Genomic DNA, 26,150 nt, shown 5'->3' on the forward strand with positions numbered 1-26,150 from the left:
TGTATGTCCGAAATTCAGCAAACAAATATTCAGCAATTACTGTAGTCTGATTCAGCAATAAATGACTCTAATAAATCGGTTCTTTTTTAGTCTATCAGAAGCACCACCTCTTTTAAGTCGTTCCTCGTTTAAATCGTCAAGAATCTTTGCATTGCAGTTCATGATTCAGTCATAGATATAGGATATATATCTATTGATTCAGTAAACGCTCTGACAAATTTTCTTTCAGTGAAGAATTTGTCAGACAGATTCAAACGGGTCGAATCGGTTAATAACTTTGCGTTTACCGAACTGACAGCAACTCACTCACTGAACTGAAGATTATCATTACTTGTGTACCTAAGCTTTGTGAAACTTAAGTGTGATTGCTGAATGTATTAAAATATGGACAGTAATTTCAGTGACAGTAATTTTGGTGTTGATGAAAGGGTACTTATACCTCACTGATTGTGCTGTGGTGCTATATAGCCTAGTACAAAAGAGTCGGGGAAAGGCTGTCTTAGTAGTCAGCATACATTTGGAACAGTGTAAAAATGCTGTCTCACAGGATGTTGCAGCAGAGCAAGTGTTTTTATGTTCAACACTGGTGCAAAACACACTTCTTACCCACTTTAACAACCTACAATGCACTGATTCCAGGCATACGATCCCACACCTCATCCCCAAACACTCGGCCACCCCCAAATTCCCTCTTCTCTCTGTCACCTTGAGCCTCGCCGTCATGCTTCTGTGATCGCTCTAAAGGTCAGCGCGTGTAGCCACTGTCATTACCTGTCACTCTCACTCCCTCCCTCGTTCTCCCGCTCCTCGACCGCCTCTCTGTCATGCATTTCATTCCTAAGCTCTGGAAGACAGATCAAAGTGCCATCCTTAGTTGGGCTTTGAAGGTTACAAGCGGATAGGGGTGATCTCACAGCAGAGTCGGATGAGAGACAGGGAAACACTGGATGGAACAGGAGGTGGCTAAATGTTCTGGTGTAAATGACAGTCATTCTGTGGCTCCGAATTAACGTGGATATCCATCAGTGTGTCACTTAGCATTAGGCTCCTATTTGCATCAAGGACACTATTTTAGGGTGAGCTGACAGGTTAGTGACAGTAGCAGAACCAGCTGGAGTTAACCGGTGGGGGAGATAGAAATCTTTAGTAATGATAGAAATCATGTGGCCCTTAGTTGGGAACCTAATTGTGATATAATTTAATTAAGTTTTCTTTAACGCTTTCACTGATCGGACCACATGAAGTGAAGATGAGGCCTGTAAGATGCTGTACAGAGCCCTTAAAGAGATAGTTTACCAAAAAAATAAAAATGTATGTTATGTCATAATTTACTCACTTTGTTTTTATACATGGAACACAAAAAGAGAAGACTCTTCCCACTCAGTGAGTTTTTAACAAAAGAATAATTGAAACCAGATCACTGAATCAGGGAGTGAATCATACTGGTTCTTTTTAATGATCCAGTTCACAAGTTGGACTGATTTACACTAATAGTCATCAATCGGAATAAGAAACTGGGCATGTGTGCATGGTATTTTTGAATGCAATTGAGAAAATAGGTTTAGATAACCAATTTCTTTCAGATCAAGTTCAGTTTGATCGATTGAGGTGTTTACACGAAGGCTTTTCGCTCCGATTAAACCATCAATCCACCTACTAACAGATTATTTGCTTGCCTGTAAACAGCTAGTGATTCGCATCAGCGACTGAATCGTTCTTTTGTGATGGTTCTTTTTAATGAACCAATTGATCTAGTTCAGAAATTGGACTGAAAGACTCGTTCATGAATTGGAATGGAATATAGCACACAAGTTTTGTCATTTTTGTTGTATGGAAAAGACCTGCTTGGAGATGGAAAATCTCATTTCACAGAAGACAAAAACTGAGAATTCTGGTGAATTCTTCCTTTAACATTATCTGTACTTTGATGAAAAATATTTGCCTTAATCAAAACTGACACAAGTTGAAAATATTTTGCTTAAAATAAAAAGATGCTTCATTTTATATCCAGAGGCGATGGAAAGGCAGAACAGAGGGTGCTAAAGCAAAGCAAACACAGGTGTGTCTTTTTTATCAACTCGGAGGTAGGGACTAATCAATGGCAAACTTTAATCAGATATGATCAATTATTCATGGCCTGAGGCCTAGCCATCACATCTCTCAACCATTCTCATACTGATGGCACAGGATGAATAATTCAGACACCATTTACACAAAACCAAGCACCATCCTGATGCCAGATTACTGAATTAGAAATATTATGCAACAAAGAATGTTAATTAGACTGGAGCAATCCAGCCTGCCTACAATAAGTTAAAAAGAAAGAAGATGAATTAATCCATTAAATCATTCAACAAATGCTTCTGTGTTTTCTGTGCTTATCATTTTGCAATGAAAATGATTCTATTATTTAACATTTTTGAGTTGAATTTCCTCACAAATATTTCTAAAAAATAAGAGGTCACTGCAGACAAGCAAACTCAAACAAATCAGCAGACAAATACACAGATATTTATGGCACTGTGATTTGAAAGTGGTCATGAATTAAAAGTGAATCACAAGCTAGTGAATCACATAACTTTGCAAGAGCAGAGAGAGAGAGAGAGAGAAGGGGGTAGATGGATGAAGGGTAAGGGAGAAAGTGTAATTCTTGTTTGCCTCAATTTATCCTGAAATCCCTGACAGCAAGCAACCATAAGTCACCAAATAATCGCTCTCGGTAATTTAAAAAGATCACTCATGTCTCCTTCACCTTCCTATGCCTTGTTCTCTTTATCTTGCTCAGATATCAGCGTAGAGAAGTCAAAACACAGTTCATTCATAAACTCAGGGCTTAGTCCATTTTGCTCCTTCTCTATTTATGTCTTTTTTCTTTTGGCAGACCATGCTTGTTTAAACATAAATGTAATGTTAATAAATCTATACAGTAAAGCATTGTAAAGTCAGCTCCTAAATGTCATTCTAACGTATATTTTAGAGAAACATTGTAGATGAGCAAACAAATCTTCAATTATATCTTCATTAAATAGACACCTGCAGACGGGCAACAAATCATGAAGGGAAGTGATTGTGACAGTAAAAATCTCTGCACTTAACAATGTGTTTACTGTGATATTATATATTCAAACGGCCTTTTGTGCAATTTGTGTGCTTATTTTAGTGTTTTGCGTGGCACTATTTTCAAGAGAAATTCACACTGTACAACCAGGTGTAAAGAGTGCAGGGTGACAGAGAAGCTGAAGAATCGAGGCTATTGGTGTGAAAATTAGGAAAGGGTTTTACAGCGTGAAACATGGTGCTCATGCATTTGCAGGGAAGAGTTCTAATGAGGGTGCACGATATTGATATCTCCATAGGAACATCCCAGGATACTGCTAAAAAACCACACTCCTGTGTTTTGTAACATTTGTTTGAATATACAAATTAACTACGGAGGAAAATATGAATGTAATGTGAATAATGCTTGAAAATGTAGAGGTAAATAGATAACTCCATTTGTGTCTCTGGGTGGACGTAAATAATTAGTAGTAATCTAAATATTTAGATGGATGGAAATTACATTTATGGATTACATTTGTAATTTGAATGTATAATTTCTAATTTTAATTTGTAAATTTTTAGCATTGAAAATTGTGTGTTGAAAAGGTGCAACACACAATAGCTGTGTAAACAGCCCTAATATTTACCACATATTGATAAAGTCAATTGATATTTAAATAAAGAAACAATATATCGACTTCTGAAGCCACTTTTGTAATGTATATTCAGTGCTTTCTTCTGCCACAATGATGCAGTGTTGTTATTGTTAACAAAAACTATTAAAACTAGTTTTTGTTAACTGAAATGAAGCCAAAATAAAATAAAATATAGGCTAATTATTAGATGAGAAACTTAAACTTAAAAAAAAAAACTGAAATTAATTGAAATAAAACAAAAGGCCAAAATTACTACAACTAAAACTGAAATCAAAATAAATGAATGCTAAATAGAAATATTAAAAACTGATATAAATAAAAAACGAACATAACAAAATTACAAAAATTTTACAAAAATTTAAATGAAAATAAAAACTAAAAAGATAAAAAAGCTAATATTAAAATCAAAAATATTAATAAATACTACAATAACATAAATGATACTAAAATAGCACTGCGGTGATTTAATGTGATTTGAATTATCATCATTTGGTAGCATTTTCAGCAAATATTGATGTATGCCATTAATTGCTATTATTAAGCTGCATGCATCTGATGTAATTGTTTTACAAATTTGCACAACATATTTTCTCCTACTAGTAAGAAATACAATATTATTGTAGAAGGTTTCTCAGGTCTCAGCATTTCCTCAGAAGAACTTGTGTGTGTGTGTGTGTGTGTGGTTGTGTGGTTGTCTCACCAACAGACTACGCACCCTTGTCATGTTCCTGTCACATCTGGAGCTGAGAAGAAAGATGAGTCCTCACGCAGAATGACACAATGTCTCAATGTGACTGATAGAAAGGTAGAATGTGTCTGCAGCACTGGAGAAATCAATCCTTCCCTTCGTCTCCCCTCTCCCTCTCTTTTCCCTCAAACCTCCCCACCATGATTATATCAAATCTGTTTTATCTGCTCTTTTTATCATTTTTAACTGCAAGTAAGGCAAAGTTCATCTCATTGTCAAAAACTCTCCTTTTGTTCTGTGAAGAGGTGAGCCTGGGTCTATTGTGAATCTGTGTGTGTGTGTGTGTGTGTGTGTGTGTGTGAAACCCGGACAGACGTGCGCAGGCCTCCGGAGGGATTCTTTGTGAAAATGTTGTTGTGTATTTATTTTTTTATGTGTTATGACACTGTTTGGACTGTGCGACTGATTTCATCCCCCGTGAGGCTTTGGGCTTTGTCTGGCTGGATTCGAGGGCGGTAAATAAGTGGTAATGGAAGTGAATGGGAGGGATTTGGGGAGCGCTCTCTGTCATCACTTTAGAAGGTTGTGACCCCTGAGCGCAGTGACACCAAGCTGCTAAATTATTCAGCCGTCGTCTCGCGCGGGGCCTCGGGAGGAGTCGAGGCTCTGATTGCTGGGAGCTGAGTGACTGACATTTGCACATGAAAATCGGCTTGGTTTTCCTCTCCGAACACTGGTGCTGCTTAAGAAAAACAGCGCAAGGCCTCTGCGGGGAGACGCAGGGCAGGGTACTGTAATGACAGCACCCCCATTCAACTACCGCGCGAGGCCTACCAATGAGAACGGCCTCGTGAGATTAGCGCCAAAATCATTTAAAGGCATCTTTCCTATGGATCTGACACTGCTTAGGTCGAACAGCTATTAAACATGCAAATAGCAGCTTTTAATAATGATCATTCTGGTAAAACATCTTTGTCTCCATACATACATGTGCTGGAAATTGCTCAGGTGGTGGCTGAAATCTGGCTTATTTGTATTAATGTTTAAGGAATTTCTTTCGTTCTTAGGCTTAGTCTTATCATCTTATGTCTTATACCTGCATGTTATATGAGAACTATAACTGAGATACAACGATATTCAAATTTTGGCCCGACAAGCTGATATTTATACACTGTTACAGTATAGACTACCTTTCAAAGATTTGGAGTCTGTATGATTTTTAAAAGCAATTAATACTTTTATTCAGCAAAGATACATTAAATTGATTAAAAGTGACAGTAGAGACATTTATAATGTTACAAATTAAATTATGTTCTTTTAAACTTCTATTCATCAAAGAATCCTAAAAAAAAGTATCAGTTTCCACGAAAATGGCAGTACGACTGTTTTCAACATCATTATTAATAAGAAATTAGCATGTTAGAATGGTTTCTAGGATCATGTGACACTGAAGTCTAGAGTAACGACTGTTGAAAATTTTGCTTTGCCATCAAAGGAATAAATTACATTTTAAACTATATTAAAATAATATCTCGTAATAATATTTCACAATATTACATCTTTTTTTTTACTGTATTTATGGTCTTAGAAAAACATTGGTTGTAGGAATGGTAAGATTCACCAATTCGTATCGGTGCATCAGCATAAAAGTTAACGATGCAATGCATCGATTCAAAAAAGTGTGCATCAGCTACAAGTTGATGTATCGTTTCTAACATATTTGCATTGGTAAAAACGGGTTTATTTATATATGATTATTAGTAGATGCGCTATTCTTTTATTATTTAGAAAGTGACCAATAATTTGACCAATATTTTATATGTAGATTGATTTCTTCTCTCTAAACTGTTTCTCAAGCGCGTTCTCTCATCACACTTCAGAGACTGAGGCCTTAGAAGTCAGAAAGCACTTAAGTTAATTTATCATTTGCTGTCTGTCTGAATCAAAGAAATAAAAGCGAACTATCTGTACCATATTGAATTGCATAGCATCATATTTTTTCCCCATTGCATCGTATTGCATTGTGCTGAATGGAATCGAAATCGGATCGCACAGCATCGTAATAGGGATGAATCGTATCACACCGCATCGGTAGCTGCTTCATATATATCTTTAATGTATCGTATCATTGGCTATGCAAAAAGATGCGTATCACATCAGCCTCAGTTATGGAAATGTACATCCCTAATTGGCTGATTTTGGTTATAGGCTATACTGTCTATAATAAGGTAAGTAATGAATTATAAATATTTTACCAATGTAATACAACAGAAAGTGTTGGAGTGCAATACTGTTGCTATGGTTACCTCCTTAATCACAATTGCTATTTGCAAAGGTCAATTTGGCAGGAGGTGAAAATTAAATTTTTTATTATCATTTGAAATCTTATTGAAATGTTCTATACGTAAAATAGCATCAAACTGGTCTAATACTTCATAACATCCCCTCAACAGTTTGTTTTGGCATCTTTTGCGGGGGTTAAAGCTTTGATTTGAGAGGTCGGACCCCCCTAAATCCTCTAATAATTTGTAGCTGTTTTAGGTCAGGCTTGAGTTGTAGATAGAGCTGATATTTTACTCCTTCTTCAGGCTTGGGTTTATGCAGCCTGACAGATATTTGCCCATGTATGGATTGATTACCTTTGAGACAAGTCTTCGAATTCAGAGTGTCAGGGTAATGAGACCAAGTCCAATTAGTTAATCCTCTGAGCCAATAATACCGATAGGCAGTTTGTACAGGGTGAAATGTAAGTAAGATGCTGTTATTTGTGTTTTAGCTGCTGTATACTGTAGTTGAGGGATGGCATTTATATGCTATATATCTGTTTAAGATAAAGAAATAGCCTTTTACAGCTACAAGAAAGTTTTTTTTTTTAATATTCATGGCCTTTAGATCAATCTCATCACTTTAGACTGGAGATTCGAATGATGACTTTTGCAAATAAATAACAAGCAGCGCTAACATTTGAGCGAAACACTTTGGATTAGTCTCTGAGTCCTCTAAGAAGATGAATGTGGACTTAACGAGAGAACATGTCGTGCCGCTGCAGACTTTCAGCATGCTTGACCATGTCTCTCTGTTTGAGAGAGGGAAAGCAAGGGATAAGTGGACAGAGAGAGAAAGGTACAAAAGGGAAGGAGAGAGAGAGAGAGAGAGAGAGAGAGAAGGGGGTAAGAAAGAGAGAATGGGTGGAGCGCAAGGCAGATGACAAATTGTGATTAATAAATGTGGTCCGGGACGGCAGTGTGGAACGATGCTTATTAATGGAGAGAATTAGAGTGGCTGTGCAACTCAATCTACACACTGTCACTCTGCATCAGGCACCATGATCAGAGTCTAATGAAACAGCACAACAGAAACACACACACATACAGATTCACCTACCTATAACGTTTCCCCTTCTCTATCGAATACACATACACTGCAAAAATCATTTTTCTCTTATTTCACAATTAAATATCTAAACACAAAGTTTTGAAATGTACATTTTATCTAATTATCATATCATCTTTAGTCATGATTTTATTTAGATCATTTGAATTTAAATTAGAAGCAAAATTGCATTAAATATTCAGATTGTTCTGAGAATGTACCTAGAATCTAATTTTCTTTTTTTTTGTTGTTTATTTTGAGATTTTACATTTACATTAGAAACACTATTGTATATAATATTCAGATTTTTTTCATTGAATATATCTTAAATTATTATTAAGATATATTTTTTATTTAGATATTTTATTTAATTTTATTTTGATAATTTAGCACATATATGGACTGACAATGTAACTGCATTTTATCCTGTTATCATATGTCATCTTTAGACATTATTGTTTTTATTTAGAAAATTTGAATTTACATTAGAAGCTAAATTGCATTGGATATTCAGAATTATTTAGAGAATATATCTTGAATCTTATTTTATGTTTTTTTATTAATATCTGGGGAATCTGGGGAAGTCGTGGCCTAATGGTTACGAATCTAATGGGAATCTAATGGGACTAATGGGAATCTGAGGAAGTCGTGGCCTAAAGGTTGCGAGTTCAAGTCTCGTACCGGCAGGGATTGTAGGTGGGGGGGGTGAATGTACAGCACTCTCTCCCACCTTCAATACCACGACTGAGGGGCCCTTGAGCAAGGCACCGAACCCCCAACTGCTCCCCGGGCGCCGCAGCAAAAAAATGGCTATGGGTGTGTGTTCACGGTGTGTGTGTGTTCACTGCTGTGTGTGTGCACTTTGGATGGGATAAATGCAGAGCACTAATTCCAAGTATGGGTCACCATACTTGGCCACATGTCATGTCACGTCATATTGAGACATTGTGATTGATATTGAGATTTTAAGTTTATATTAGAAGCACAGCTGCAAAAGATATTCAGAATTGCTTTCAGTTAATATATCTTGAATATTTGATATATATATATTCCTATAATTCTTTAGAAATTGATGTTGATAATTTAGATAATAATTATTTTTGTGCTTTTACTGCAAAATAAGACAATAATACTTTTCTTTCTTTCTTTTTTGCAGTATATGGACATATATACTGACACTGTCACTGAACTTTAACCCCTTTTTCTGAATTTACCTGACATTTTTTTTCCCAGATTTGCATACAAAAAGCAAACTCTCCATGACATGAACCAGCATCTGGTAATTACATCCTTTCATGCACATTCACTGTACTGTATGAATGCCAAAGTGAATCAATTTCCTTGTTCCTGAAACAATGTGAAAGTCCAAAAGGCATTTGTTTCAGCACCTTGTGATGTTTTATTAATCTTTTTCCAACACCATAACCCTCAAAGGCACTGATCTAGGCTGTTATATTTTAGATCAAGATCCATTCTTTTCCTCCGGGGCAAAGGTCAGGTCACCTCTCCTTTGACCATTTGGGAGACTTTGTCAATATTTCCTGTTTAACTGAGCGTTAATTCATGTCCTAATTTCTTTTTTACTGCCCAGTGGTAATCTCGTTATCCAAAATTGAACATAAATAAAGACGTATAAATCATTCTCCACACCTACTCAGTGACACGTGTGGATCTATGCACAGAATCCGTTTTTCAATAAGTGTCACAGCGACTCTTGTGGGATCTTGTGTCTGCTAATGATTAGTGAGTCTGTATGTGTTCATGTGTAGAACACTTGTGGTTCTCTTGTTATTTTCCATCAATTCAGTGTTTAAATACAGATAATGAAGTGATTTCTTTTAAAAAGCATCAGAATGCACTTACTAGGTCTGTAGTATATAATATGCATACTGTGCACACAAAGCAAATTTTATGTATGCATGGAATAACTACTAAATTTTCCAAACTGTACATTGAACATCAGAGAACACTGTATGGAATATGTATCCCACAATGCAATGTGCTCCACCTTCCATTTCCACCAGAGATATTTTTTAAAGCAATTCTGACTTTACACCTCACAAATGTAAACTTATATTTCACAATGACTTATATTTATCATTGCATAATGCACTACATGGTTAACTTGTGACGTGATTCTCTTGCAGATTGAATACAAAGAGAGACCTTGGAGGTGAACATCCACTGGATCACGCTGTCCCCGTCTCTTTTTCATACTCAATCTATAGTGCCGTACCAGCCTGCTTGATCTGACACACACAATATTTCCACAGCACTGTGTGGTAAGAATAGAACTACGTTTTGTTCCAAGAAAACTGTCCAGATGCTGCTTCCCCAGTGCCATTCAATACAACTCTCGACAGCTGTACATCAAGCAACAGTCGATGAGAGCCAAACAGAGATCTACAGACGCATGATATGAAACAACCATCAACAGTTTCTTGAGTCACCATCAGTGGTAGAAAAAGGTACATCACCTAAAGGCTAAAAATGAGTCAGATGCAACAATTCTCAAGCCTAGCTTAGTGCATGACAACAACAAAAAATGACAAAAGATGGCAGTGGATTTTAAAGGGGTCATATGATGCGATTTCAATTTTTCCTTTCTCTTTGGAGTGTTACAAGCTCTTGGTGCATAAAGAAGATCTGTAAAGTTGCAAAGACTAAAGTCTCAAATCCAAAGAGATATTCTTTATTGTGTTTTTTTTACTTTAAACCGCATAAACACATTTCATTACACCAAATACACAAAATAATGTTCTTTTTAGCAGCATCATATGACCCCTTTAATAAAGATTTTTGACCAAAATTGTAGCTGTGGGGTAAACTGTGCCAGATGCTTTGGGGATAGGCTGTGCCATTGGCTCAACTAAGCAGCTTAAGAGCTTCTCCTCCAAAAACAGTATTGACACAACTTACTCCGCTCTCCCCTACATGACAGGAGAAAGAGAAAAGAGAGACAGAATGGTGAAACGAGACCTGAAAAGAAGAGCGAATGAAAGACAGCTCAGAGACATGTGCATTTTTTAATATTAATCATCTCAGTAATATTTTAACAGCCACTAAAAATCCAATTCTCACTATATTGCCTATGTCTCCTGGCAATGATTATACACCCATTGTGGTTAAACCCGCAGTGTGTGTGTGTGTGTGTGTATTTCTAATGGAAGAGACTGACTGACACACAAGGTGGGAGTGACACAGTGTTTAACTCAACACTGTAACACACACTTCTTACTTGAGGAGCATCTTCCGCAGCTTTCTCTCCAGGCTGTTCTTTTCTCTGTCGACTTCTTTCGTTCTTCTCTCTTCTGGCACTGGTCATATCGGAGAAAGAGGTGCAGAGAGGGGTGGCCGAGAAAAAAAAAAGCTGTCAATATGTATTCCCCCCACTACTACCTCCACCATTAAATATTAAAAATGCAGATGTGTGATTAATCCTGACAGGGAGGCAGACTGGATGAGTTACACTGAATTCTCAATGGATCTGCTACCAGACCCAATATTTAAACACTGGTAGCATTAGCCTTCAAACTGACTGCAAGGTGATGCTATGCAAACTCTTAATGAAAGTGTTAATTTAGCCTATTTTATCGGTGATGAGTCAGTTTTAATGTTGTATTGACATTTTTTTTTAATTCATCATAATAGGCCTATTTGTCAGCTATTCTAGGTCTATACAATATATTTGTTAGTTTGTTAATAGATAGATAGATAGATAGATAGAAAGAGAGCGAGGGAGGGAGAGCACAATGGTCTCAGTGTCCTTCACTAATGAGCTCTGAAAGCTAGAGAAACTGAGCCACACACACAATGGCCTTGAAAAATCACAGTGCTCCATCTTTAACCCAAACAGATAGAGATGCTTCACCCAGTCATTTTTTTCTGTCGTCCACAAGAGCTTTTTTGTTAATAGAATGGCTTCTTTTTAAAAGCATTAGTCAACAGGCTGTTGACATGATAAACGATTAACATTTACACCACTTTCCCCCATTAAATGATGATTAAGTTGGAAAAACACAGCGGCTGTGTCTAAAAACCACAGCCAGTGAGAGGAGCGAGGATGAGATGAGATGGGATGAGATGGGATGGGATGGGATGGATGGAGGGAGGGAGGAGTCGACCGGATGGAGGAGTGAGGGGACAGTGTGAGTGTGTGTGTGTGTGGAGTGTGAAAATCTCACAGGTGTCGGAGTCAGAAGTCCAGCGCTGTTGCTGTTTTATTATTTCTCTCGACAAAACGAACGACAAAAGCGGAAGTTTCACGCACGCGTGCAGTCAGTAACGGTCCGAGGAATAAATAAGTGATAGTCGCAACTCAATTAAGTTAACTCACCTTATTTGAAAAGCATTTAAATCGTTATTCTGCGATTCAGTCTGTTGCTGAAGTAAAGAGAGGAGTCTTCGTCTGCTGAAGATGCATATGAATTACATTCACCTTTAATTTGTTCCGGAACTCAGCGAATGTAAGGACAGACAACAGAGGACGATTTTTAATCCTAAAGATCTTCCATAAACACCGAAGTGAAGGTAAGTGTCTATTTAATGCCTTTTTGGTGTAGCCTACTTGAAGTTGCGCACTTGTGTCATACTTTCACAGCGTGCTTCAATGAATGTATAAAAAAATATATTTTTTTATGGTATTAATTTAATTATTTGTTTATTTGTGCATATTTAAAAACGCCAGTTGGCCTCTTCAGTGGTCATTATGATAAAATAAATACAAATAATTATAATAATAAATAAACAAACAAATAAATAAAAATAATAATAATATAAAATTACAGATGTTTGGGATACATTTAGGATTTTGCAAGAAATAACGAAAGAAAACTTTCTGCATGTTTAATTTAGGATAAAACTGGTCATATGGAAATAAATTTGAGTGTGTGTTATATATATTTATATAAACAAAATATAGCCCTCACAAATTTTCCTTATTGTCTTTTCATGTTTTTCTCTCCTCCAGTTCTATTTCTGTGGAATTTTCCCAGTCCTGCCAGAGCGACTACAGGGGTCTTCCATATGTCCCTGAAAAATTAATAATAATATTCTGTAGGATCAATAGATTGTGGCTCATCAGGTTTCGATGCAGGGCGTTGGACAAATTTCATTGTACAGGATCAGTTTATTTTGAAACGTGGAACACTGGATGACAGATTGTTTTGCCACATCTGTCAGGTGTTTGGTTGGACTTAATTTGAATTTTGTTTTGCAAGCAGATAACTGTGATTTCATCTAGCCTTTCATGAACTGAATTTTGCAATTGCTCAATTGCACATCTTTTGTTAGGTGGACAATACCTTTGAAGTGGAAAAACCAAAAACAGTTCGTTGTTGTTCACTTATGCAAAAGAAAACCTCAAAGCATCTTCTGTGTTTTAGAGAATTCACTGTATATTTAATGCTAACAAACAAGGGGATGAATGAAAAGATTTGTATTGTTATTAGCAAAGAAATTCCAACACTTTAAAAATACTGTATTGCATTGTATTGCAAGTATTTCCATATATTAGGTGACCAAGAGCCACCTTGTGTTTCTGTAATCATCTTGTATTCTTTTCCGTGCCACACCTTTGTGTTGCAGCCACCACTGTCCCTATTCGTTCTTCCAGATCTTCCTGTCGCTCTCCACTCGGTCCTACCACTAGTCCCATCACACCCTCTCCTTTCTGTATGCTCTACGCTCTTCTTAGTCTCCTTGTCTCATCCATAAATTCATCTTCTATCCTTCTCCCCACTGGCTTCATTGCTCAGTAGATATCTGTGGCTCTTTGGCTGTTCTTTTGTACCCAAACCCACATTTGCTTTCACACTTGAGCGAGTTTTTCTCTAACTTTCACACTGGCGGGCAACATTCCACCTAAAGGAGAGGAGGACTTTCTAACGCTTGCTGCCTCCCGGCTCAGCCGTCGCAAGCGTGTCATAGGAGCGGCCGTGGGTGTGGCCATGGTTCTGATTCTCCTGGTCACCATCCCTTTACTGGTCCACAGCACTAAAGGAGGAGGAGCCGGCAATGCGGGAAGTCATTATGAAATGTTAGGAAGTTGTCGGATGGTTTGTGACCCCTACACCACATCTCACGGCCAGGAGCTAACGGCTGTTTCACCCGCACCTCCTGATTTTCCAAACCGGAAAGGGAAGTCTGGGTATCGGGGATCTCCGGGAATCCCAGGACCACAAGGACCACCTGGAGAGCCTGGAAAGCCAGGTCCACAAGGGCCCCCAGGTCCTGGGCCTGGCGGTTACGTGCCGTCATTCTACAGCCCTAAGATTGCGTTTTACGCAGGCCTGCGCAAGCAACATGAAGGCACTGATGTGCTCAAGTTTGATGATGTGGTGACCAATGTTGGCAACTACTATGAACCCAGCACTGGAAAATTCACATGCCCTCTACCTGGTATCTACTTCTTCACATACCATGTCCTGATGAGAGGAGGAGATGGGACCAGTATGTGGGCGGACCTCAAGAAGAACGGACAGGTAAGAATTTATCATTGTTTGTGGTTGAAATGAAATCTTTGGCTCAAGGATAGTTCACCCCAAAATTTAAAATGATGTAATAATTTACCCTCATATCATACCAAAGCCTGTATGACTTACTTTCTTCTGCAACACAAAAGATATTTTCAAGAATATTTCACCTGATTGAAGTCAATGGGGTCCAAAACAACATCTAACCTCATTAACTTTCATTACAAAAAAAAAACTTGTTTTTTTAATATCATCTTTGTGTTCTACAGAAGAAAAACATGCATACAGGTTTATAATGACATGAGGGTGAGTAAATGATGAAAGAATTGCATTTTTGCGGCTTTATTATAGACATTGTGTGTGCAGTCAAATGTAGGAAGTAGTTTCTCCCTGCCTCAGTTCACCACTAAGGTCAATTTCATTTAGAAGAGTCAGAATAGTTGGATTATGAGCTTTTGTTCTTATTAAAATTTCTATTAAATTATATAATTGATTACCATCGCACTAAATATGATGGAAGCAAATTGGACGTAGATGTATTGCTTTGCAAGGCTGACCAGGAGAAGACTAAAAGGAAAATTGTGACATTAATATCTTATCTGTGTGTCCAAACTATCTCAGCTGCATTGCCATAGGTTTTGACAATTTAATAACATCATATTTACATCTCACTCATCACCTAAAAATGTGTTATACGACTCAGCAGCCAGAGCTGTCATGGTGTGGTCTACTGCCAGTTAAATAATGAATGTACAAAAAATTAACAGTTTCCACATTCAGCCATTCATTCCCTCGACATTAATTAAATACTGAAGGCAGGAAATGAGCGAGACAAGAAAAGGTTTATCTGTAGTGCTTTTAAGTGACTGTATGACCTTTGTAGATCAAAACACACTCTTGGACCTTTTTATTTGACAGGCAATCGTAACATATTCTTTTATGAACAGTTTTACGCAAGCACACTATAAAATGTTTATTTGTATTTCACTGTGCAATGAAAGCCTGGTGTTATGTTGTAAAAAAAACAACAACAAAAAAACGCTGGCTTAATACAGTGGACCACCTGTAAAAGTGATTAGAGTCATAGTAGATTAAATTGGTCCAACTGGTACAGTTTTGTATTGTCATGCAAGTCTGCTTCCACTGTTAAATCATTCATAACTCTTAGACTGAATCCTCTGCACGCTGTACGTGCCCCCTTCTATTGCATGTTCATTGATTGCTCATTAATTATCTTTGCGGTCCACTCAATTACGTCCATTTCGAGCACATCAGGTGGCACTGCTTTACTCCTCTGTAGGGCCTGAAATGTAATAGTGGAATGTGTGGGTTAACTGCTCACTACACCAAATAAACTGCAAATGGAATGATACTTCCCCAAGCACCTAAAATACAGTCAGCAGTCCATTTGTGACACAAGTCACAATTTTTGTAGCCTTTAAGATTTTAAAGAGTTCATTGCATGCAGATTTGTGCAGCTACCGAAAGTACAGAGCATGTAAAAGTGAAAAGGATGCTAGATTTTTTGACAGATGCTGAGAGACTGGAATTCTCAGAAGTGTCATCTGAAAGCAGACAATGGTCCGTTGGGATTAGGAGGTTTATGTTCATTTGTAAAAGGTTATTTTTGAATGCTGACAAAATGATGTTCAAACAGTCATGTCTATTGAATATTATAGGCCAGTTCGCAAACACAGAGTACACAGAAATTCAAAGGTTTTGGAGTAGAGAATTGTGCAGTTTTACTCAAGACTGGACGTAGACTATTCTACAAAAATAGATATATGGGTGTTTTAGGTAAGTCTTTTAGGTAATTTTTTTTATTAAAACATATTTTCTCATTTTGTTTTTGTTATAGCTTATGAAGCAGAGCTTCCTGATTACTCATTAAAAGACTGTAATTTCAAATCAAACTGCTACATGAAAAAAAACAGCTTCACAAACAATTGTCCTTTTAAACATTGCTACACCAATAGAAGTGATTATGAGTGATTTATTGATTCAAAAACATGAATTCATTCAGAAATGAATCTTAGGAGTAAGTTCAAATATTTTTTGAAAAGTTCAAAAACCCATTTTGGTAAGTCACTGAAATAAACTTTTTTTTTTTTTTCAGAACAAAAAAAAATCATAATCTTTATTATTAGAAAAAAAATGTAATTAATTATGATTTTAAAAAAGACTAAAATGCCTTTATGTATAGATTTTATTGATTTAACCTTGGCCCAGATCCAGATGTTTTCAACATTAAAATATGAAAATCCATCCTAAAAATATTACGTTTTTAGACCTATGACCTAAACTAAGCTTGAAATAGTCATTTTAAATAATTTTAATGTTTATATTATAATTTGGACATTGTTATTAGATGAATTAATTAAATTAGTGAGAAGAGTGTTTTAAAGGGAATTCAATTTAAGCCCACATTAACAAAAGTGACTATCATTGAAGAAACACTCACAAATATGTAATTTTACAGGAGAAACTGTAAAGGAACAACACCAAAATGGAAAAAGTAAGCAATGAAATATATCATAGTTTTTATCCTTCATCTTGAAAACACGTTTTGACACAGTCATCTCGCATCTTCATTGTGGAGGCCATGTTTAATATGGCACCCCAGTGGGCGGCCCACAAGCTCAAGTGCACAAGTGAATTGTGAGACAGGCTGAGAGAAGGACGCAACGGTAGCCATGACAGTTCAGAGTATGGCAGAATCACCCAGGCTGGTTGACAGAAAGATCAGGGGAGGAAAGGAAGATAGATGGCTTAATAGAAAGCTGCAGACAGTGGGCAGAGAGACGAGACTTCTGGGAGGCTTATACGCACGGACAAATGTGAATACAGAGCCACAGACAGATGGAGAAGCGCCAAACATGTCATGGTTTGACAGGTTAACAAGGCGTCTTAAAGATAAAAAGACCAGATCCTGACATTAGCATTTGTTTGCTAATTATGATTGTCTGTGAATGTTAGGGTGCTAATTAAGAGAAAAAAGGATCTCAGGTATCCTCTAGAGTGTGGCATGCGTGTTGCCGTACCTGGTTGCGGGCCCGTGTGACCATCTGGCTGATCATTGTCTGTGCGCTGGTTTTGACAGCTAGTGAAAGCTGGTCTCTTGATACCGACTGGTGCGGTTGTGACGGTCTGCTCATTGTCGAACCTCAGACGTGTGAGGCTAAAGTGTTCCAGGAGTGTCACTGTTGAATGGTCTGTGAGTTAGCGCCCTTTGGTACCTCCTGAAATGGAAATGATGTAGGTGGATAATCATGGAAAAGTCACAGGTCAGCAGGACTGAAAACTAAAGAAACGTTGATATAATTTAAATCTTTTCTTATAGGATGAAGATTCAATTACAGGTAGTTTTCTTGATTTTAGAGGAAAACAATTAAAAGAATAGAGTATATTCAATTTTTACTATGCTTCTTTAATTACTTTTTTCCTATGTATTTTTTTAAAGGTCAAAATTTGACTTCACTATTTTGGGTTTGTCACACAGACTTTTTAACTTCCCCTTTATGTTTAATTTTTTAAAACGTGTTAAGAGAGGGAAGTTTTACATAAAAAGTCAAATAGAATTTGTAATTACATTGAAATTAAAATTTTAATTGACAATGTTTATAGTGTACTGTACATATAACAAAGAAATATATATAATTTACATATATATATATATATATATATATATATATATACTTCAAAAAGTTCTTGTCATTTTTCTGTTCTGCCTAATTAAATATTAACAAATATTATTTGTAAAATAATTTTAGAGAAAAATTGAGGCTTTCGAACGATGTTAAATGGTTTATGATGGAAATTTTAATTCAGAAACAATCCATTTCTTTTTTTTTTTGTATAAATATAAAATTAATTGTCTGCTTACTTATAGGCTATGTTTTGTTTTTCCACACCACAAACCCACTTAAATTGTTTATTGATTGTTTATTCCAAGATATGTGGTTTTTAGATGATAAAATGCAGTTTGAAGAAGGTAAACGTTTCAAGGTTTTTAAAACATGCCACTAATTAAAGAGTGGCCCATATTTCACTGGCTTTTAGTTTAGGACTAGTACATTTTTGTTTATTTGTACTTAAACTCTACCAATATATCATAGTAGATGAATATGTAATTTTTTTTTACAATAATCCATTTGTTGAGTAACAGATGGAAAGGATTAGTGCTGTGATCTTAATAGTGCCTTCTTCAATATTTAATGAGGTCATCTTCATTTTTCTTGTAATTAAGTTGGTGTAATGCCCACTGAAGGAGATTCATAATGAAATTTCATCATTATACATTTAGCTACTGTATCACAGCATCTGGGAAATCTCATACAAGAAAAGATTTTAACTTGTCATATCCCATCCTCAAAAGTCCCAGTGCCATTAGGGTCAAAAATCGCACATCTTTTAATAATAGCTTCTAATTTTTATGCTGTAGAAGTCAGATAACCTCCACCGTCTGATGGAATAACTGCATAAAGATCTATAAACATATGGAGAGATTTGTTAAAAAGATTTGATGCTTCTAGCGTTATTGGTGGCGTTTTATTGTGCTTGTTGAATAATGGTTTGTTTGCCTTAATGCTAATGTGAGTCAAAATATGTCATCTCTGATTTAGCATCTACATGCTTCTTCCTCATCACTAACGTACCGTGTGCTGTTAATCTTTTAATTTATGGTCCCTCATGTAGGTTCCCAAACCCTCAGTCTAAACCTCTGTTCAAAGTAGACTAATCTACACTCCGTCTGCTCTGTTGCTTAATCGTTCCACCATTTCTTTTTCTCCTTTTTCACCTGTCACACGCTCTTTTAATAGACCTCCAAAAGGTCGAGCTCTTTCACACGCTAGTGTTAAAAATGCCATCGCCTGTCTGTTAATGACCAGTACCTGCTCTAATAAATGTCTCCCGGTGCACTGACATGTACATAGTCCAGTAGAAATATAATGAGTGTCTTTGGTCGTCTCTAATTGTGGTGATCCCTAATTGCACGGCCTCTAATTGCCAAATAGTTTTAAGGGAAATGGTATAAACTGATTAAAAATTTGTCAAATGGAATGCATAGGTGACACCCTTATTATTTTTAAATGGGGTCAGTTGTTAAAGGGATGGTTCACCTAAAAATGACAATTCTGACATTGTGTATTCACACATGTATGATAGGTGTTTTTTTGACAGTCAATGGGGACCAATTTACCAGTTGCATCTTCTTTCATGTTATACTGGTTTTAAAGGAGACATATTATGCCCCTTTTTACAATATGCAATATAAGTCTCTGGTGTCGCCAGAATGTGTCTGTGAAGTTTCAGCTCAAAATACCCCACAGATCATTTATTATATCATTTTGAAAATGCCTATTTTGAGTGGAAGCAAAACACGCTGTTTTTCGGGCCTGTCTCTTTAAATGCAAATGAGCTGCCGCTCCCCGCCCCCTTTTCCAGAACAGAGCTGCGCCATTACAGCTCGTACCTGCTGAAAACATCTGTTTTGGTTCTGATTATCATGTTTATCACGCTGAAATCATGCGTTTTAAACCATATTAGTTTAAGTTTTCATTCACACACAAGTTGACGTTAAAAACACACATGAGTTACAAAAACAGTCGGTTATGTCTGTGAAGGTAAACTGCTTGGGAAATAAATCTTTTATTTATTTTTATTTTAGATCTAAATAGTGTTCTGTGCTCATCTGTGCAGCCAAAGACAGAACAGTTAGCATGTTTTGCTCAAACTTTTGCCATGGTATTAGAGCTGGTACACCGTTGTCGCTTGCGAAATCACAATGAGGGTGCCGTGGGTGGAAACTTACAGATTAAGGGGCGGTATATTATAATGAGATCCCTTTGCCACGTCACCAAAGGAGCGAAATCAGACGCGCTAGTTTTCTCAGACGCTTGTAGAAAAAGGCTTACCAAAACAAAGTTACTGGGTTAATCTTTTTCACGTTTCCTTGGTTGGTAGATGCTTGTTGCCTGATTATAGCACTTAAAACCTGGAAAAGTCAGGTTTTCATGATATGTCACCTTTAAATAACATGAGGGTGAGTTAATGATATGAGAATTTACATTTTAGGTGAACTAACCCTTTAACCAGTTGATTATATCATACAGCGATGTTCACAGAGCCTGTAACCGGTGTTATAGTGCACACTTGGACCATTAGTATGCAATGCCACACTCATACAGTATGCCAATTAAGCATAACTCTCTGAAGAAGCGAACCAAATTTTATTCTCCCTTTGAAGCAAAACGGAGCTATTCAATAAATGTTCCATTTTTTTTTTTGCTTTAGTCTTTTCCCTCCCCTCGCGTGTGCTAGGTCCCTTAGGTAAGTTTAAGAGCTAGTTTTCTATTGTCTCCGCTCTAAGAGGTCTGTATATCACGGAGAATGAATCCTGTCAGTTTTATTACCGCTGGAGCACGGCACCACTGATAAAAACAAGACTTCATATACCCTTGCATCTCACAAAATAGCCTTGCTTGATCAGTCTGTTACCCGAACCTCCCCCTCCTATTTTCTCCTTCAACCCTTGTCTTTCTCCTCGGCTCTGGTTATGTCGAAAACACCGCCCCCCTCCATCCTTCCCCTCCCTGTAATGAAAAGGCCTGGCAGAACAAGCCCTCAGCAGGCCCGAGGGTCCCTGCTCAAGTCAGCGTGGCGTTTCACAAGTAGTCGGCTCCCATGTCAATATCCATCTCCAGTGCAGTCAACAGTAATCCCTCTCCCTCCAAGACAAGCTTTCATATCACTTATATTTGATAAATGCTGGGAAGCATCTAACAAGCGCGCTTTGCGGGAGATGCCTAAACCTCGGCCGCTCAGATTCGGTGTAACTGATCCCAAAAATACAAGACGAGAATCAATGGAAGCGAAGAAAGGTCTTAAATGGTCTTCGCCGATGTCTGCTAATTAAAGTGACCGCTCGCGTTGTCGTATCGAACACGGAGGTATGCCGGAGGGAGAGACTGCCCCTTTGCCCACTTAGCCAAAATAATGAGGAGAATGACATACACTGTGCGTCGATAGGGAGAAGAGGCCAGGCCGTCACTGTCAGACGTGGAATGATTTGCATGCCATATTGACCTGCTCAATTTTACAGTCTTTTTTGATCTTGATGATACTTCAGTTTTCTTAAGTCATTGTGGCAGTGCAGTAAAAATAATTCAGGTATGGCATACTTTGATTTGTACTATAAAGAAAACCTCATTGTTGCACTGATTGGTATTCAGTCACACATACCAATGACAGCGTTCACCCACTCAATATTTAGATTATTGACCGGTCCTCTGTGTGGATTACTGTATCACAGAGAGTGGCTGTTAGATCTGGATGTGAGAGATTGTTTAGTTGTTTCTGTAGTCTTTTTTTATATGAGATAATAGTTGGAAAAGGGGTTTCTCAAGGGACTGGCAACCCATCACAACTGTTTGACGCAGGCTGCACAGGGATAAGGCAAAAATGCTGTTCACATCACACATCAACACAATGAATATCTTCAGGTGAAATAATATGATTTTTAACACATTTAAACGTTTAGCTGTATTAGAGTTTCCATGATCAATTTTTAGAATGATATTCACACAATATCTTCATTTAATAACTGTTTAAAATTACAGATATATATTATGCACAGATGAATGGCACCATTTGTTGAGTTGTTTAAAAGTAGGGCCCAACAACTCAGAGTTACTCAGAGGTTGGGTAACTTATTTTGTATTTTTTTTTTTTTTTTGGATAATTATTATTTAAAAGAGTAATATATGTGACCATTTAAATAGCAAAAACGGCATTATTATTATTATTAGTAGTAGTAGTATAGTATATTTATGATGATTTTTTAAAAATATATTTAATTTATTATAATTAAAATAATAAATAATAATTATATTAATTATTAAAAATGAAAATATATTTACATATTTACATTGAAATATAAACAAAATTGTATTATTATTATTATTACTATGATTTTATTAATATATTTAATTTATTATAATTAATATGGTTAATAATATTTATAATAATTACTATTATTATAATTATTTTTATTAAAACCTTCATAATGAGTATTTTTACTATTATTATTAATGATATTCACAGTGAATGTTATGCCTTTTATTGTTGTAAGACAAAATAAATAGCTTAAAAATCAATTCTACATATCAATTATTAAACACATAAAATAACTGATGTAAATGCAATATCGGTTGATCACTGCTCATTAATTTTTAAGCTGCATGTCTCTACAAGGCTTGTGAAAATTTGCAAGCGTTTTTTTTTTTTTTTTCAAATTGCAAATGACAAATATCTATCACTGCTATGCAAAATCAATTTAAAACTGATATATTTGTCCTGCAGTGCTGCGTTGTAAACCTCCCTAACATCATTATACAGATTGGTATTCAATAAAGCATCTAAATGGCGGTAGTCTCCACTCAGGACATTGTGCGGATGTTGACAGTATCGTGATGGTAATGGAGTGGGGTTATTAGATTATGGATATGGGAAGGAGTTTATCTCTGTCTGGGGTCAGTGTGTTTTATGTGGGCTGTGGTTGTGGGTGTTTCTCAAGGGAATAACACACCCAATAAAACAAGAGCTTGCATTTGAGTGAGTGAGTGATGGCATGTTGTATGAGGATGTTTACTGACACCATGCATATCATTGCATTTTTTTCCAACGATAGACTCGCTCCATATGTTTAGGAAACCTGACAGAGATTGAGTGGCTATAACACGGCCGAGCAAAATGCCTGACAATCACTGTCTGTCATCTGACACCTGTCTGCTAAAACATTACCTGTTTTTTTTCCATTTAGAATTCTTGAGCATAGATCAGATACTAAGAAATGATGTCTAAATCACATTGCAAGGATATAGAACTATAATGCGGTATATTTGTGTCTGTTTTATCACAGGTCTTGGACCTTTTTAATTGTATCTCTATGCAGGAATGTACGTCTGCCTGACCACATGACTAATCTCAATTTAAAATGTTAACAAACAAGTTTCAGATCCACTGCTGGGAGTCAATACAGCTGATCTCTCGAGCAGAATTTAAATGAGTCCGTGTCTAGTAAACAGTCTCATTCTGTGATACGTGCTCTTGCGATTAAATTCAACAGGTCAGTAAAGGAAGGGCTATAGTTTTAGCATCACCCATATAGGTCTAGCTACACGATACAGTAGATAAATAGAGGAGAATATGACTGCTTTCGCAATTGAGGTGAAGGTCAGCAGGTTATCTGCAGCCCCATCCATTTAACCCGGCCAGCCCTGGTTAGAGTATCATTTAATAATGACTCCATTCCATTGCTATAGAGATGATAAAACAAGGCCTCTTTCATGTCAAGAGAGCATCTGTATGTTGAGATATGGCTAGTGCAGTATTTTCATACCTTTCTTTTTTTTAGGATTGAGAACCTCAACAGCCCCATCAGCACAACTTTATCTTTAAGTTGTTTAATGTAGCATTATTCTTAATATTAATTCATATGAATAATATGTAACATTAATATATAATTCATATTAATTATTTAATCTAATAAGTCATGTTTATAAAATGTATTACAATAAAAATGCGTTCACTTCAAAGGAACTGGAAAACCTATGAAATCAACTACAATTAATTATTTTTGCATATTTGTTTAATTAAAAAAAAAAATTAATTAATACATTTATTATTTTTTATATATGTTATATAAGCTGGAAATGGTGTTATAGTGGTTTGTGCACTTATTTAAGAAAGCAAGCATCTGGAAAAAAATATCAAACTTTGTTTTTTTTCATAAAAAGGATTATGAAAAGATTGTGAAATCAGTTACAATTCATTATTTGTGTCTATTTAATTTAAAATTGTAATTATTATTATATTTATTATTATTTTAATAATTTCAAAAAATACTTGTTAATATTATTCATTAGCTCATAACATGATTATTTTTCTATAGTTCCATTTCTCTATTTTAACAAAATGAAATGTAGTAAGTCGTTTTTGGAATCTGGATAAAATCTTTTTTTTTTTTTTTCCTTCAAATGAAACGAATTATAAAATGATAATGAAATAAATTATAATTCATTATTTTTGTCTATTAATTAATTTTTTATTTTAATTATTAATTATTCGTTTTATTATTATTAATATGAAAAAAATATGAAATTATTTATTTGTTATAATATTAAATGTATCTATACATTTTTAAATTTCTATTCATTTTTTAACACATTTAAAAACATTTAAAAAGTATACCTATTAATTTCTTCTTTCATATATGATAGTGAAAAAGTCACTGAATGCAGCCTATGCTTATTTATAATAAATTCCACTGCCTGAAGTTGTTGCATATCATATCAAACGAACAAAATGACCCAGTTTTACCATGATCCATCTGTATCATCTATAATCTGTTCTTATTGCAATGTTCAGATCTTGCTTCTTGAATATGTTTAAGTGAAAACAATTATTAGAGTGGCTATTGCAATGTCACACTTCATGTTATTGTGCTTTAGGTAAGTTTTGCGGTTTGGTCTAATGATTATTACTAAATGATTATGAATACATTTCAGTTTCATTCAAGTATGCTGGAATATTGAGAATCTGCTCGGTGTCCTTCCTCTAACCGTGGCTTCATTTCTCTGGTGTGTGACAGGTGAGAGCCAGCGCTATCGCCCAGGACGCTGATCAGAATTATGACTACGCCTCCAACAGTGTGATCCTGCATTTAGACGTGGGAGATGAGGTCTGTGTGCAGCTGGACGGAGGGAAAGTCCACGGTGGAAACACCAACAAATACAGCACGTTCTCTGGCTTCCTCATCTATGCTGACTGACCTGCTCTACACACTCAGATGTACTGTGTATGAACACACACACACACACACACACACACTCATACAGTTACGTACACACACCGAACAGGCTTGAAAGAAATAGACGTGGTTTATATGGAGCAGAAGGGCTTCACAGACATAACGGCAACCAATTCCTTTCATAAAGCAAGAGGATTTCTGACACGCTGTTTGTATGTGTGTAAATTAGAACTATCTTACATTATACACTACTCTCAAACCTAAATTAAAATGCATATACATATATGTCTATATCTATCCTGGACGGTGACGCACTCATATTTTCATGTGTACTTGTTAGTGTATTTGTCTCCATTTTGTGTGTCAATCAAAACCAGAGATTCAGACTCACTAGTCAACATGCTTTATGGTGAACTGAGCTGCATTTACACATGGCTGGACTTGAAAGAAAATCAGTGCGTAAATGTACTTTTCACTCAGTAGACGCAGCCGTAGCGCGATACGGGAACGTATATATGCGTGCGCACATGTCGCAGGGCTAGTGATTAATCTAAGTCCTCTTGTTCCATTCATTTGACTTAAAGTGACTGCTTTCGTTGTCTTTGTGGAATTGCAAGGAGTGTAATTGCACACACAATGACTCACTACAACCAAACAGTCGAAGTAATCTGGGCCGGACCGGAACATGAATATATTGATTTAGGCTGATGAGACTCTTCAATAATCACACAAATAAATGAAATTATTAGTACTTTTTAAAAGGGAGGATGTTGTTCCCTTGTGTAAGTCTAATAAAAGATATTACAATGTAAAACTTTGAAATCAAGATGAAAATGTTACTCTCTTGACAAGGAAGTACATTTTATATCATACCAGCATTATGTTACAGAATTATTTATACAGAAATTGTAGATTTATTGATTTATTTTATTTTAATAGATGAGCAAAATTGTATTTTGCCATTAAAAGAGAATATATTTAAAATGTAACATTTCAACATCACATTTAGGAAAAGCAACATGGTGGACAATACCTTTGTATGTATTATATTTTAGAATATGTTTTTATGAACGTTACAAATGCATAAATCAAGCTCCATACATTTAGCTGTA

General features: G+C 36.1%; 1 protein-coding gene across 1 annotated transcript; it reads left to right on the forward strand.

The window, feature by feature from the left end:
- The first annotated feature begins 11,886 nt into the window (after positions 1-11,886).
- On the forward strand, positions 11,887-25,908 carry c1ql4a (complement component 1, q subcomponent-like 4). Its single transcript, XM_016513104.1, has 3 exons — positions 11,887-12,285; positions 12,725-14,237; positions 24,880-25,908. Exons 2-3 carry the CDS (start codon positions 13,704-13,706, stop codon positions 25,057-25,059), a joined length of 714 nt encoding a protein of 237 aa, XP_016368590.1. The 5' UTR covers positions 11,887-12,285; positions 12,725-13,703; the 3' UTR covers positions 25,060-25,908.
- Positions 25,909-26,150: the final 242 nt, after the last annotated feature.

Source organism: Sinocyclocheilus rhinocerous, unplaced genomic scaffold, assembly GCF_001515625.1.
Source record: "Sinocyclocheilus rhinocerous isolate Xijiao unplaced genomic scaffold, SAMN03320098_v1.1 scaffold1406, whole genome shotgun sequence".
NCBI lineage: Eukaryota > Metazoa > Chordata > Actinopteri > Cypriniformes > Cyprinidae > Sinocyclocheilus > Sinocyclocheilus rhinocerous.

Coding starts and splice junctions, on each gene's coding strand:
- c1ql4a (XM_016513104.1), top strand. CDS start 13,704: ATGGTTCTGATTCTCCTGGTCACCATCCCTTTACTGGTCCACAGCACT. Junction 14,238..24,879: donor ACCTCAAGAAGAACGGACAG/GTAAGAATTTAT, acceptor GGTGTGTGACAG/GTGAGAGCCAGCGCTATCGC.